The sequence below is a fragment of the Nannospalax galili genome, unplaced genomic scaffold (assembly GCF_000622305.1).
Source record: "Nannospalax galili isolate Female #2095 unplaced genomic scaffold, S.galili_v1.0 scaffold751, whole genome shotgun sequence".
Classification (NCBI taxonomy): Eukaryota; Metazoa; Chordata; class Mammalia; order Rodentia; family Spalacidae; genus Nannospalax; species Nannospalax galili.
In genome coordinates this window covers 1,285,936-1,300,594 of record NW_008331125.1, presented here as the reverse complement: position 1 = coordinate 1,300,594, position 14,659 = coordinate 1,285,936, and the positions used below count along the sequence as shown (strand labels likewise).

General features: G+C 38.6%; 1 protein-coding gene across 4 annotated transcripts in view; it reads left to right on the top strand.

Annotated features, from left to right (window-relative positions):
• The window catches only part of Rnf180 (ring finger protein 180), a 166,503-nt gene that overhangs the window by 30,225 nt on the left and 121,619 nt on the right, over positions 1-14,659 (top strand). For all 4 annotated transcript variants that reach the window (XM_029557855.1, XM_017795285.2, XM_008856273.3 and 1 more), the window contains exon 3: positions 13,633-13,728. In XM_029557855.1, the coding sequence (XP_029413715.1) occupies positions 13,633-13,728 (96 nt within the window). The remainder of the gene's footprint in view (positions 1-13,632; positions 13,729-14,659) is intronic.

Genomic DNA, 14,659 nt, shown 5'->3' with positions numbered 1-14,659 from the left:
CTCCCTTCTCTCCTCTTCCTCCTCCCCTTCCCTCTCCCTCCTCCCCTCTTCCTCCTCCCCTTCCCTCTCCCTCCTCTCCTCTTCCTCCTCCCCTTCCCTCTCCCTCCTCTCCTCTTCCTCCTCCCCTTCCCTCTCCCTCCTCCCCTCTTCCTCCTCCCCTTCCCTCTCCTTCCTCCCCTCTCCCATCTCCCTTCTTCTCTTCTTCATTCAAACCTTTTGATTAAAAAACTTTTGTTGCTTGAAGTGCTTTCTCAGAGTGCACATAAAACAACAACAAAAACAGGGAATTTGGTAGAATATTGAGTTCTTTAAATTTGTACCCCTTTAAGCATTTAATTAATAATAAAAGAATTAACAATGCTAAATGATATTCTCATCACATAATTTTTCTCTTGGTGTACACAGCTGCAGTAGTTAGATAATAAAGTTGCTTACTTTTAAAGAATCTGCTGAGGTAATGCTGTTGTTTATGTTGGAAGAGTTAAAACATCTTCAAATCATTAACAGTATCACATCATAAATTTTTTACATTCAAATGGTACGACATAATTAAAAACTGAAATGCCATATAATGCTAACAATAATGTGTCAAGTTTGGAATCTTCCTCTACACAGCATCTGAAGCCATTTCCTGCTCAGAGATTAAAGTAAGGCGATGCCTTAGCTCCCCCTGCTGCTAGAATAAATCCCTTTATTTATAATTGTTTTGTCGATATTTTGCTGCTGGTATTATGTGAAATTGGCTTAGTTTGGTTTCTCCTCTTTCCTTTCTCCTCTTACCTGATAGATTTGATAAGGATAATCTATCTAGTAAGGTTTCTGATCCTATTAAAGTAGCTTTTTCTAGTTTTTAAGCTCATTATTGCCAAGAAGATCACCTATTATCCTATTTTAAAGATTTTAAATTCCTCAAACTGGGTTGCTTCTGATTCCATCATTCATCTTTTAAAATTATTATTGTATTATTTGGAATGTACAATAATAGATTTCATCATATTTTTAGACATTTTGCTTATATTTGCCCCTCTATAACCTCCCCATCCCTCTCCCTACCTCAGTCTACTTCCTTCCCCCCAAACCCTTCTCCCCTCTTCTAGCTCACTCACTCACTTACTCACTCTCTCGCTCTTTCTCAGAGTCTAGATCCACATAGAAAAGCAAATGTGATCCTCTGTCTTTCTTGCCTACATATTCATTAATATTCAGACTTCTCTTAGTTCGGTGGTGGACTACTTGTTTAGCATGTGCAAGGTGTAGACTTCAGTCATCGGCACTGCAGAAAACAGCAGCAACAAAGCCAAAACATTTTGCAGATAATTTTTATGACTTTGAAAATTAAGTAATTTAAGACATAAATTTAAATATCATGGTTAGTGTTTCCCATTTTGCCCATAAAATTATGTTTGAAGTAAGTATTATAATACATGTGTATCTTTTTACTAAGATATGTCTGTATGAATACATGTTGATAATCTCACGAATAGTTGTGGTTTCCTTGTTTAGCTTTGTCTATCTTTCTTTTTTCTGATAAATTTTTTATTAAATTTTTGTGTATATCACACAGAATATCTTAATCATTTATACCTCCCCTTCCCCATTGGCACCCTCCCATAGCCTCCCCTGACTGGAATTCATGCACTCTGTCATTTGTGTTAAGGCCTATTGAGTCAAGTTAGTGTCCCCAGATGACCCTCAGTACAAGTACATCCTCCGAGATAAACTCAGCCTATCTAGAGTTCCTCCCATTAAGATCAGCTCTTCCTCACCCAGCAGCAATCAACTGCCAGTAGTTCTTCAGTTAATATTGTGGCCTGCTGCCATTTCCACAGTTCTATGCTGGGTTTTTGTCTGCTTGAGTTTGCGTGGGTCTTGTACTTGATGACGCATTTGCTATAGGTTCATATGAGCAAGGTTCCAAGAGCCTGTAGGACTCTTTTTCCATATGGTCATGAACCTTCTCTCTGGCTCTTAACAGTCTTTCTGTCCACTCTTCTTGCAATGGTCCCTGTCCCTGAGCCCTGGGTGGGTGGAGTTTAATATAAGAGTCCTGCCCAAGGACCCACATGCTGCAAACTCTTAATCTCTCCTCTTGTGTCATTTGTGACCTTTTGTGTTCCGGGTCCTCTGCTGCATGAGGGCACTTCATTGATGAGAGTTGAGAGATGCATTATTATTCTCTCTACCCCTTGTTCTACTATGATCCGTGAGCCTTAGTATAGAAGTTACATTGTAGATGTGTCACATAGGCTTGAGCAATTCACAGACAATCTCTCTGTATGACCAGTTGTGGAACTCTAATAATCTCTGTCTGCTACAAAAGAAGCTTCTTTGATGATTGGTGGCTGGGATACTTGTCTGTAAATATCAGAATCAAAGTTTGCACATAATAAGAAATTACATTTTTCTAGTAATGTGAGAGCCTTGAGGTTTTCTCTAAGATCTATGACCCTTCCAGCCATGTGTAATTGACTATTTGTACAATGATCTTTCTTTGCCTGAACTCCATATCTAAGTTTTCCAAAAGAAGACAATACTGTACATTGAACCCAGCCTTTTATGCAACTCTTACCCATATCAATTGCTGTAACTAATCCTCCTCCTCCCCCGCTCCTCCCACCCCTCCCCAGCAGTGAAAGAATACTTTAAATTTTAACTGTTTAGATAAAAGTATTTGCTTTATATTAATAGTTCTCAAATGAAGGAGATGTTGTTGGGATGCTAGATAACAAAAATAGGTATGGAATTTTTTTTCCCTCTGAATTCACCGTTCTGCATAAGTTAAGCTGTTATTTTGTCTACTTTAAAAACATGTTTTAGGTTTACTTGTGTGTGTGTAGGGAAGAATGGCAACCTCATGCTTTAAATATGCTCAGGCTAGGGATAGAAGATAGTTTATGGTCCTAAAATCAGTATTTATTTGCTATATGAGGTAACATGAATTCTGAAGCCAATGTGATTGAATGGAAATTCCTGCATTGTTATTTACTATGTGACCTAGACACTTTGTTTCAAAGTCATTTAATTTTGCTTGCTTCAGTGTTCTTATCTTCAAAATATGGGAAAAAATGCTTAAGCAGTGCTTAGGGCAGAGTGAGCACAATACCAGTATTTGCTACTTACTAAAAATCAGAAGAACATATATTGTAAAACTTCTTCACCTCTACAGTCATATCTAAATAGGAACATTCAGAGAACCTCTAAAGAATTTACAGTGGATAATGATTGCTTAGTGTTATGATCAATGTTATATGATAAATATTATCAATGTATAACATTAGATGAAATAATAAAGGTATGCGGGTTCTCCTCAGGCCAGCTGTGAAGACCCTAACCTGGATCGGGTCCCCTGCCGATTAGGGGGGGTAAGAGGCGTGGGGTCAAGACACACAGACCCCGGGAGTTGGGTAGAAGCAAGCACTAGGCGAGGTGCTGCAGGCTCGTTTATTGCAGGAGGGGGCAGGCCTTATATTTCCCTTTTCTCTGCCCCCAAGTCCCTTTAGTCAGCGTATCATTTTCTCATTGGTCCGTGCCCCGCAGTCTGTCAGCAGTCACTGGGCTCGCAGCGGGGTATGGAGTCGGAAGCGTGGGCTCCTTTTGGCAGGCTATTTGCGGACCAAGAAGTGAAGTGAATTCTTGCTGAATCCCTGGGCTCTGGGTCTGCGCCATCTTTGGAGGTCTCCTGCTACAATAAAGCTTGCATAGTGAAATAATACATGATCACTTCATGACAAAGTTCCTGTTTTTTAACAAATCTCTTTACTAGGTCTGTGTGGTTAACACTAGATCTAATAATTAGTAAATATTGTTAGGTTGACTACCATTAACTTATTTTGATATTAATAATCTATTATTCTTTCTACCAGTATGAAATTTTTTCTTTCATTTATTCCTTCCTTCCTTTCCTTTTTACTTTGCTCATATATAAACACTCTTGAAGTCAGAACAAATTCTGGGCTTTATAATGAAAATATCATCTTATTTTCAATTCTAGTTTGCCTTATCTGCAAGAACCCTTTGAAGAATTCATTAAGAGTTGTACTAATCTGTACAAGTATCACCTTCTAATGGAAGCAGCCAATGAATTTGGATATTTCACAAGATTAACCCTATTCTTCAATAAGTTTGCACTTCTATTTTGTCTCTAAGATAACAAATACTTATGTAAAACTACACTGTTCAATTTTATTAAGTCATTTGAAAATTGAGTTTAGATTAAAACTCTGTTTAATGGGTCAACAAATTGTCAAGAAGTTAGATTTTTAAATGAATTTCTAACAATGCAGAAAATGAAACACACATACTGTTATCCATGCACATTTTTGTAGTCTTCAAAAATTTGGAAAAAATACTTCAAAACCCAAATGACTAGGGAAAGGAGAGATTACAGTGAGCATTTTAAAGCTGTATGCTTAGCAGTTATCTTTAGACTATCCAACATTTACCCACTATAATTTAAGGCACTGCCTTAAGGCCTGAGGATATCATGAGTACTAAGTATATTCTCCATGGAGCTTACCAGGTAATGGGGCTTGGACTTAGCAACTAAAGAAAGAAAGGTAGCTACTACAGATTTTGTATTGGGGAATTTTTAGGAGATGACTATTATTTTCATCATGAACAGAATGAAGTTGTATTTTGATTGTTAACATATATAAAAAAGCAAATGACAGTAATCACTGGTATCTATATAGGATTAGTTTCAGGACCCCATGCAGATATCAAAATGTGCAGATGCTTAAGACCCAAATATAACAATTTATAATACTTTCATGTAACCTATGTGTATCCACTTATGTACTTTAAATCATCTTTGGCTTATTTACAATACCTAATACAATTAAACACTGTGTAAATATTCATTGTATGGCAGGTATAGAAATAATGACTAGATGCAGTACATGTTTTCTCTGAATATTTTGATTTATGGTTGGTTGGGTCCATAGTATTGGAATCCATATATGCAGAGAATAATTTATTTAGAAAATAATATGTTTGGAAATATAATTGAGATTAATTTTTTCTTTCTGGAAAAATGTATTTGTAGTGATGTTAATCCTATAAATATTAACATGAAACAGTGTAAGTATTTAAAATCTAGAGCAAAATAAAACACTTAGAAACATTTAAAATTATTCTTCAGATCGTAACGTTTTTCCATCTTTTGCTGTTGTACTCTACCTTTGATGGTAGTTTTTCTCGAACTTCCTGATAAAATATTTTGCGGTTATATAGGATTTTCAGTTTTTTGTTTTTTCCAAGTCATCCTAATTTATGTCTGACTTAGGCTAGCAGTGAGTGAACTGTCATGTAAAGTAGTCACTATCAGAATTAAAATGCTGGAAAAGTAGGTGATGGCAGGCACACAAAACAGGTTCAAAAATGTCTCAAGGTTCTGAACATCACCACGTATGAAATCATAAGCAAGGTATTTAGAGTATAGTCACTCTAGGGTTAGGAAGAAGAGTATAAGTGTTTACTAAGCATCCCAGCTACCTCTGAGGCTGGGGACATGAGGGCCACATTCTGGGAACTAATTTATTTATTTATTTTTTTAGTTCTTAGTAGAAAAGGGCCTTGCCAGAGTGATGCTGTTCTATATCAAACTCTCTTTGATATAGAAATTTGCAGCCGCACACTTTTTTAGACTAAGCTTGAAGCCCTAGAATTCCCAGTAACTAATCAATGCCAGGATTTCTCCTGTAGGGTGAGGGGCAAGCCTGGCAACACCTATAATTATATTATGTTGTGAATTGTTAAGGAAGAGGATTCAAATGTCTTTGTTTTCATGTAGTTTACTTGCTGTTGAATGAGCAAGTAGGGACCCACTGTGACTTGAAGTACTTCTCTCGATAAAATTAACTGTGTTTTCTTGAGATATTTGAAAGAATTTACAGAACTCTCTGCCCAAAGTGTTTCCAACCTGTGACCCAATAGCCTGCCTTGGAAGGACAGAATGCTCTGGGCCTTAGGGGACTTCAGTGCCTCCCAAATTCATGTTCTTTTTGTATGTAAAATATAACCATTCCTTCCCAGTACCTCCAAAGTCTTGTTCTGGCCCCAATTCAAAAGCCCAGTCTCAAGTCAATCTGCTATATATGGGACTCAGGCAAATTCCCCTCCAGATGTGAGCCTGAAAAATCAAAATAAGCCCCCATGCTTCTAAAGCACAAAGGTTAGACAGGCATTAAACAGATAGGCCTAGTACAAAGAGAGAAATAGGCAGGAAAAAAAATAAGGAGAGCTGGTCCCAAATAGGTATAAAATTCATTCTCAGGGCTTATAGTGCTAAAATGTTGATCTGGAGCATGATATTCCTTGATTCCATGCCCCACATGACTAGATCTCCAGGGCATCTGCAACCTGCCCTAATAGCTTATCTGGCTGCTTTTAACAGATTTGGGTTTTCCTGCCTTTAGCTCTTCTAGAGTTATATGCTGTTAACGCTCTAGATTTGTAGTCTCAAAGGTGGCCCCATTCCAATAGATCCAGTCTGTGATGACTGAACCCCTGTGTCAAGTTCTTGCCAGAGCTCCCAGGATGTCTGTTATATCCTTGAAATTAGGTGGAGGAAACCAGGCTGCATAGCTCCTGCATTCTGTGAGTACAGCATGGACACTACCAAACTTCACAGCCTACACCTTCCAGACCAGCAACCTAAGCTACATATGAGCCAATTGGAGCCTGTATTAGTTACTTTTCTGTTTCTGTGATAGAAACACTGACCAAATCAACTTATAAAAGGGAAGAGTTTATTTGAGCTTACAGTTCCAGGGGAATTACAGTCCATCATGGTGGGGAGGCATGGTAGCTAGAGGTGGCTGGAGCAGGAGCGGAAGCTAAGCTCTCACAACTTCAAGCAGGCACAGGAAGCAAGAGAACAACTCAAGATCTGCAAGGCTTAAGAACTCTCTAAGCCTGCACCCAGTGATGTACTTCCTCCAACAGCCACACATAGGGACAAAATGTCTAAATACTTGGAGCCTATGGGGCACATTCTCATTGAAACCATCACATTCCACTGCCTGCTCTCCATAGGCTCATGATTGTATAAAATGCCAAGTACATTTAGTTCAACCTTAGAAGTCCCCATAGTCATTACAGTCTCGGTACTACTCAAAAGTCCGCAGTCCAAAGTCTCTTCTGAAACTCAAGGAAATCACTTAACTGTAAGTCGCTGTAAAATCAAAAGACAAATTACATACTCCCAACACACAATGGAACTGAATACACATTACCATTCCAAAAGGGATGAATGGAGGCATAGTGAGGAAATACTGGACCAAAACAAGACTGAAAACCAGCAGGGTAAACACCAAATTCAGTGGTTCCATGTCCGACTTCTGGGACTCTACTTCCTGACTCTGCTTCTCTAACTTTGCTGTGTGCAACATACAGCTCTCTTTTGGGCTGGTCCCACTCCCTGTATGCAGGTCTTTTTGGCAGATGCCTCACAGCTCTGGCATCACGAATGTCTTCTTGGGGTCTCCACTGCCAACCAGGCTTCACCTTCACAGCTTCACTAAATGGCCTATCAGGCAGGGCCTTCTTTGTGCAGGAAAACCCCTGCTGCACACTGTCTGGCCTCAGTGGCTCTCTGAAACCCTGGAGGAAGAACTGATGACCCCTTCACTCTTGCATCTTTCATGCCTCTAAAGCCAGCACCAGGTTAAAGACACTGCCAAGTTTGACTGCAGGTTTGGGCTGGACTCCAGTCTGCTTTATCCATGGAGGCACTCTCTCCATTGTTTAAGTCCAAATCTCTAGGCCCCTCCTTAATCACTTTAATCTCCTTATCGAAGGGATCCTCTCCAGCACATGCCAGGGCTCCAGCGGCTCCAACATTTCTGTACTTCTGTATTTCTTTCTGCCCTATTTGCTCTTTTTCATTGTATCTCTGCATAATATTCACCATTAATAGCTATGCCACCATTTCTACGTTAGGCTATCTTGAAATTTCTTCCACTAGGGAAATTAGTCCATTGCTTTTCAACTTAGCCTCAGGCAAGCTTTTGGGCCATGGGCAGACTCCAGCCAGATTCTTTGCCAAAATATCTGAGTTTCTGCTTAAGTCCTTATTTCCCTCTGGAGCTACATTGTTCTCAACACTACTTTCTTCCAGGTGCTTACTAGAATGGCCTGTTAAGCTTTGCTTACAACAATCAACCACTTTTCTAGCCCAAACTTCCAAAATCTTCCACATTCCTCCAAAACCCCACATGCAGGTTCTTCACACCCAACAGCCCACTCTCTGGTACCAAATTACTGTATTAGTTACTTTTCTATTGCTGTGACAGAAACACTGACCAAAGCGATGTATAAAAAGAAGAGTTTGAGCTTATGGTTGCAAAGAGGCAAGAGTCCATCTTGGTGGGGAGGCATGGTGGCAGAGGTGGCTGGAGGAGGAGGGAAGCTAAGCTCTCACACCTTCAAGCAGGCACAGGAAACCAGACAGCAACTCGAGATTTGGCAAGGCTTAAGAACTCTCTAAGCCTGCCCCCAGTGTTGTGCTTCCTCCAACATAGCCACACTTTAAGACCTCCCAGAACAGCGCCACCAACTAAGGACAACATGTCTAAATACTTGGAGCCTGTGTGGGACATTCTCGTTCAAACCATCACAGAGCCCTTGTACCAGAACTTAGGGAGCAGAGGTTTGAGGACAGCATGAACTGAGGTCCTTTGGGTACCTCTCAGTTTCCCATACCTTGTTCCTCATTTTTGCTGGGGACTTCATCAGAATGGAGTTTACTGCCCATATTTCTACCACAGTAGGATGACTACCACTTAATCTCTAAGACATCTACAGCTCTCTGTTTCTTCTGAGCCTTCACTGGAGCTGCCGTGGCAGGTTCATTCTTAGCCATCTAGACTTTTCCAAGCATGTCCCTCAAAACTATTCCAACCTCTACCTATTATCTAGTTCCAAGGCCCAGTTTGTGTACTTGTTACAGCCACACCCCACCTTTCCCATGCTAACTCTCAATCTTAGACTGTTGTGTGTAACACAGCAGACATCAGAGACTATCTTAATAAGAAAAGACAATTTACCTCATGTATTTCTGGAAGTTAAGAAGTCCAGTATCTAGATCCTAAGTATTCCCCTTTCTTCTGCTGAAAACTTGGCTTGATATTTTGTCAGATTAAAACAACTTTTAGTTTGGCATGGTGCCTCACGCCTTTAATCCCAGCACTGGGGAGAAAGAGGCAGGAGAATCTCTGTGAGAGCCGTATCATCCTGGTCTACCTAGCAAGTTCCAGTACAGCTTGGCTACAGGGAGAGCCTCTCTCAAAACAAAAAGAAAAAATCTGAAACTTTTAGAAGGATAGTTTAGGTTAGGCCATTAAATGGTATATTTTTGAAAGGATATATATTAGCCTATCTTATTTTTATCCATGTATCAACCTGAATCAGAGGACATACTGCTGCCCAGTTCACCAGGTCAATTGCTAAGCTCATTTAGAGGCTTGACCTAAAATGTTGTTTTGACAGAATCCCAAACAAAGCCTAATTTATGCAACTATTAAAAAACTGATTAGCTTTTTTGTCTCTTCATTACATATTTTAATCTGGATAATACATATTACATTCTGATTCTCCAAGGCATATGTACAAAAAGAAGATACCCTTTGCTGTCAGAATTTCTTTGAAACAGCAAAACTAGCTCCATTTTGTTCTAGTTGCTTTACTCTGTGTGTTTGCCAAGCCATTCCCACTGCAGACAACCAGGCAGAACATCTCATGCAGACAGTTTCAGGGAGTACATTGTTTCTACAATACTGGAAAATTTACAAGTAGCCAGGTAGCACTTCAGGTAGCATGTCCTCCCACTCAGTCTAATTGAAACTTATGGTTAACAGAAAACCTGTTAACTGACCTGCCTCTGGTGCTCTGATGTAACTATGGCATGATCTAGTTGTGCTTGTAAACTTTGTAGACCCTGTCCTGCTTCTCTTTGGGTCGAGAGTTCTTTTGGGCATTAGCCTCCTCTCTGACTGCCAGCTATTAATAAACAACTCATAAGTCAAACTTCACTATGTGACTTTCCTCTGTGCATCTTGCTTGGTATTACATTATGAAGTTCTGGCTTTAATTTTTGCTAATGGTGGGGCTAGAGGACAAAATTTATTTTAATCAAGCAATTAATTTACTAAAGAAAAGGTCTTGCTTGGGGAGCCTAGGCTGGCCTCAGACTCATAATCCTCCCACTTTATTTCCTGAGTTTTGGGATTGGAGGCATGTGCCACCACACAAAGCTTGCAAATGTTTCATAATCATTTTTCTTTGAAGATTTTTTTTTGGTTTTTGATCAGTTTTTACTATGGCATAATTTATATAGTAAAATATACATTTCAGCTAATTTAACCAATGTATGTATATTCATCTCACTATCACCATTAGCAGATAAGTGGCATTCTGTCTCTATTTCTTTCACTTTTTACCAAACATTATTGGATATGTTTCTTTCAAATATAAACAAACCCACATCATTTTCATTATTTATTGGGGTTTAATTCCAAGTGAGAACAGAGTTTAGTCCCAATCACTGGACTTCCTGCAAAATGTTCCCCTTCCAGACTTTTCCCACCATCATAGCACATTTCCCTATTTCTTTTTGAACTGTTCTTGAAGCTGTTCTTGCCTGGAGAGAGGAAGATTTCCACTGAAGCCCTACTAAGTTTCCATAGGACCTTTCTTTATTCTAGTTTCCACTGCTGCCATAAGGTTCATTCTTTACTGTCATAAATTTTGTACTTGAATATAGTAAGCTGTTTGCTCCCTCATTAATCTCTCAGAAGTTCCCAACATTGAAAGTTCCTTGTCTAGATTTTCTACTTTAGCTATTGATTTTATATATATATGGAGTACATAGTGTGGCACAGTAGAAGGATAGATTGGAGGAAGTACCAACTATATCCTGTTGAAACCAGCAATTACTGCCTTCTCTGCCTGTATTTCCCCTACATCATTGTATCAGGAAGAGGAATATAATAAACATTTCTACATTTTCATGGCGTTCTTGAGAGGAGACATGTTAGGGAGCCAGAAGTGAGAGCCAGAAACTGTTCCCAGTATTGCCTCCTTTTCCTAACTTTTCGTCCATTCATGTCCTCATGTTATTTTCATGTGCTTGACTGGCCCTCTTTCAGTGGTGTCAGCATTGATGCAGGGGAAATAACGGTTCCCTCTTGGGATTCTTAGTCTCATTAGTAAAAGAGTTTAAGAATAGACTTGAACTGAAGCTTAAAGATAACTTGATTAGCTTTTAAAAGAAAAATCCTCAGGACAGCAAGCTGTTAAATCTCCTCAGCTGCTAGGAGGGGAACAGGAGAGAGGAGAAAAGCCATGCCTTTAAACTGGCATGGAGGTCAGACACATGGTAGGCTAGCTGTCATCTGGTGGTAGAGAGGGAAGTTTTAGAGAAAGTATAAGGAAACCTAACATGTTGAAGAAGCCCCAAAGTGTTAGGGAAAGCATGCTTAGAAAAGAGAAAGAAGAAAAAAAGAAATTAGCTTTTCTGAATTCTTCAGAAAGCAGACAGAGTTATGGAACTATATGGCGGTGTCTTAGTAGACTACTATGCTATGGGGTGGGGATTCTGGCTAGAAAAGTCTTAAGGTGAATCCACCTTCCTAGAGTTGGTCACTTGGCCAGGTGATTGACTTGGCCCAACTGGAATATTGGGTTTCCACCCAGACCAGAAATTCTATTCTCTAGACCGGGAGTTGCCTCTTAAATTGCATTTGTTGTTTCCATAACAACACTGACATAGGGAGGTGGGTAGGTTTTATACTGCTAAGCTGAGTAGGAGGTCATGTATCTTGGATACTTTCTTTAGTCAGCTGTAAAGAGTTTCTATTTAACATTGAGATATTTTTAGCCTATTTTATAGGATTTTAAAGATATTAGAATGGAAAAAAGTTCAAAATATTTTTCTTTATTAAATTAATGCTTTAATACAGAGAGTATAAAAATTTTACATATTAATGGAAAAATAGAATGCTTTAGCACATGACTATATTGTATATTGTTTAAATAAGATTAACCATATATCCTCAAGCCTTTATTTTTCTTATGATTAAAAACTTTCAAAATTCTTTGTTTTTTGAACAGAAATTTACTGTCATCTGTTCTCACTGTGCCATGCAGAAACACAGCAGAACTTATTGGTTTTACTAGTTGTAACTTAGTACCCATTGATCAGGGATTAGCACTGATTATTATCCATATACAGTTGTGTACAGCATTAAAAATAATGAAATGTGGCCTAACATGGAACAGTAACTCTTGTCCCTTTTCCCTTTCAATTTTACATTGTGAAGTAATTGTTTTGTTTGGGGCCTGAACAAAATTAGATTAAGATGTATTCTTTACAGATCTTACCAATGCATAAATAAATCACATCACAGTGTTTTGTCTACACCTGGATTAAGATCTAGTACCGGGAGAGAAAAGTAGTTGTAAGGCCCACAAGGAATCACTTTGGGAAAGAAGAGCTAGAAATTCTGGGTGGTCATGCTTCTAAGTCACAACCTAAAATAGATTATTCCGTGAAGAGGGCCTTTCTCTTATCACCAACCATGATTAGAGACTTCATAGACAGGTAGACATTTCCTTGTGTTGTTGTGTTAATCTGACTGACTGTAGACTGTTTGGAAAATCTGAGAGAAAGCAATGTACTTTAGTAATTGTAAGACTATTCAGTGTAAATCTGACCCTGAAAAGTAGCATGTGTTGGGGAGCCTTATTCTGTCCCTGTTCCTCTCAGGAAACCCCTTCATGTTGTTCATAATGTGTTTTAGACATCCCTTTACACTTCTAGCAGTGATTTACTGGTGAAGAAACTGAGACCCAGAAAGATAAATTACTGGTCTAAAGTCACATACTGGGTCCAGACGCACATCTTTACTCTGGTCTGGTCTGTCCAACATCTTGTTGGCATGATGAAAAGCCATTATTTCTCAATTATATATCACATTCTACAAATCACCTTCAGTTAACCAGAGGCCAATCAATTTACCTTTGTATTGGTCTTGAATAGGGAATGTGATTTTATGATGCCAGCCTGGGGAACCTGTCCATTGAAATTCCTCTGTGTGACCCTCTGTGTTTATGGATCAGGATGCTCCTTTTCGGCAGGAAGAGAGCATCTGTCACATGGAGTCTTATGATGTACATTAGAGAAAGTCAGAAAATCTTTCCCAGTGTTTTTCAGTATACACCAGTGACATGTTGGACTGCATCTTTTCTCCTCCCCTCCTTCTACATGCTGAGCATCCTGATAGAGGATATAGAAATCTCTTTATTTTGTTGATATCAGAATCCAGATAATACCAGAGATTGAAGGTTAGGGACAGTTACCACAGACAGTACTAAGTAGTACTCATACCAAGAAGAAAAAATAAGGTACTAGATATGTCTATTTGGTGGTTTACTAGCAAATTTTGAATATTTTCCTGATAATTTTTTTTGTCCTTATGAGTCTGTTTTTGATGATGAGAACAAGGAAAAGAGAACAGTATATATTTGGTTTCTAGTGAAAATTGAATTTGTAATTTTTGAGTTTTCCTAACTATGGAGCATGTGAAATAATTTATGAAGTGATAATTACTAATGCTCATTTTTATATAACAGGATAGACATGAATCAGTCGATGCTCAAAATACTTGTCATGTGTGGCACATGAATCTAGACGCTCTTCCAGAATGGATAAACTGCCAAATACAAAAAGTAAGTTTCTCAGTTCCTGGGTAAAGTTAGGGATATTCAACCTTCAGAATATTTTTATCCTTTCTTTTTCCTATTTCAGACTTTGCACGTTATTTTCTGTTGTTTAAATATTCTACAGGACTGGAGAGGTGTCTTAGGGGTTAAGAGCACTGGCTGCTCTTACAGGGTCCTGAATTTGGTTCCAAGCATCCACATGGCAACTAACCAGTGCCTGAAACTCCAGTTCCAGGGGAGCTGATGCACTCTTCTGGCCTACATGAGCATTGAACACATGGGTGCACTTAAATACATGTAGACAAAACACTCATACATATAACATAAAAATAAACTAATAAAAAATTAGAATATTCTCACAGATACTCACCTAGTTTATCCCTTCATTTCTATCATTCTCTATTTTCAATGAGACATTACCTAGTAGACCTGTCAGCTGTCCCCTACTGTCCATCTCTCACTGCCTTCCTCCTCTGCTTTATAAATCTGTCTACATTTTGCAGGTTCGTGCGCACTGTCATACATACCACTTGCACATGTGTACAAGGATAGATAGGACACCTAAGTACATAATTACACATATGTATACCCATTCAAGCATACCCATATTGAGTTCATTTAATCTTGTTAATTTTCTAGCTCCCCCAATAGAATATAAACTCAATGAAATTAGAAATGTTTACCCTTTGCTAATCCTTACATCCTTAGCATCTAGGACAGTGCATGTTGTACCAAGTGAATGAAATATTTCTGTATATCAATCACACATATACACATAAAGAAAGCTGGTTAATTAACAACATATTAGACTGTTCAAAATAAAAATATTTAATAAAATATTGTCTGAACAAGAACTCATTTTGTTAATTGCATGTTATTTTTACAGTGTGAAATACTTATCTCAGAAAAATATGTGATGTAATCTTTGAAAAAATAT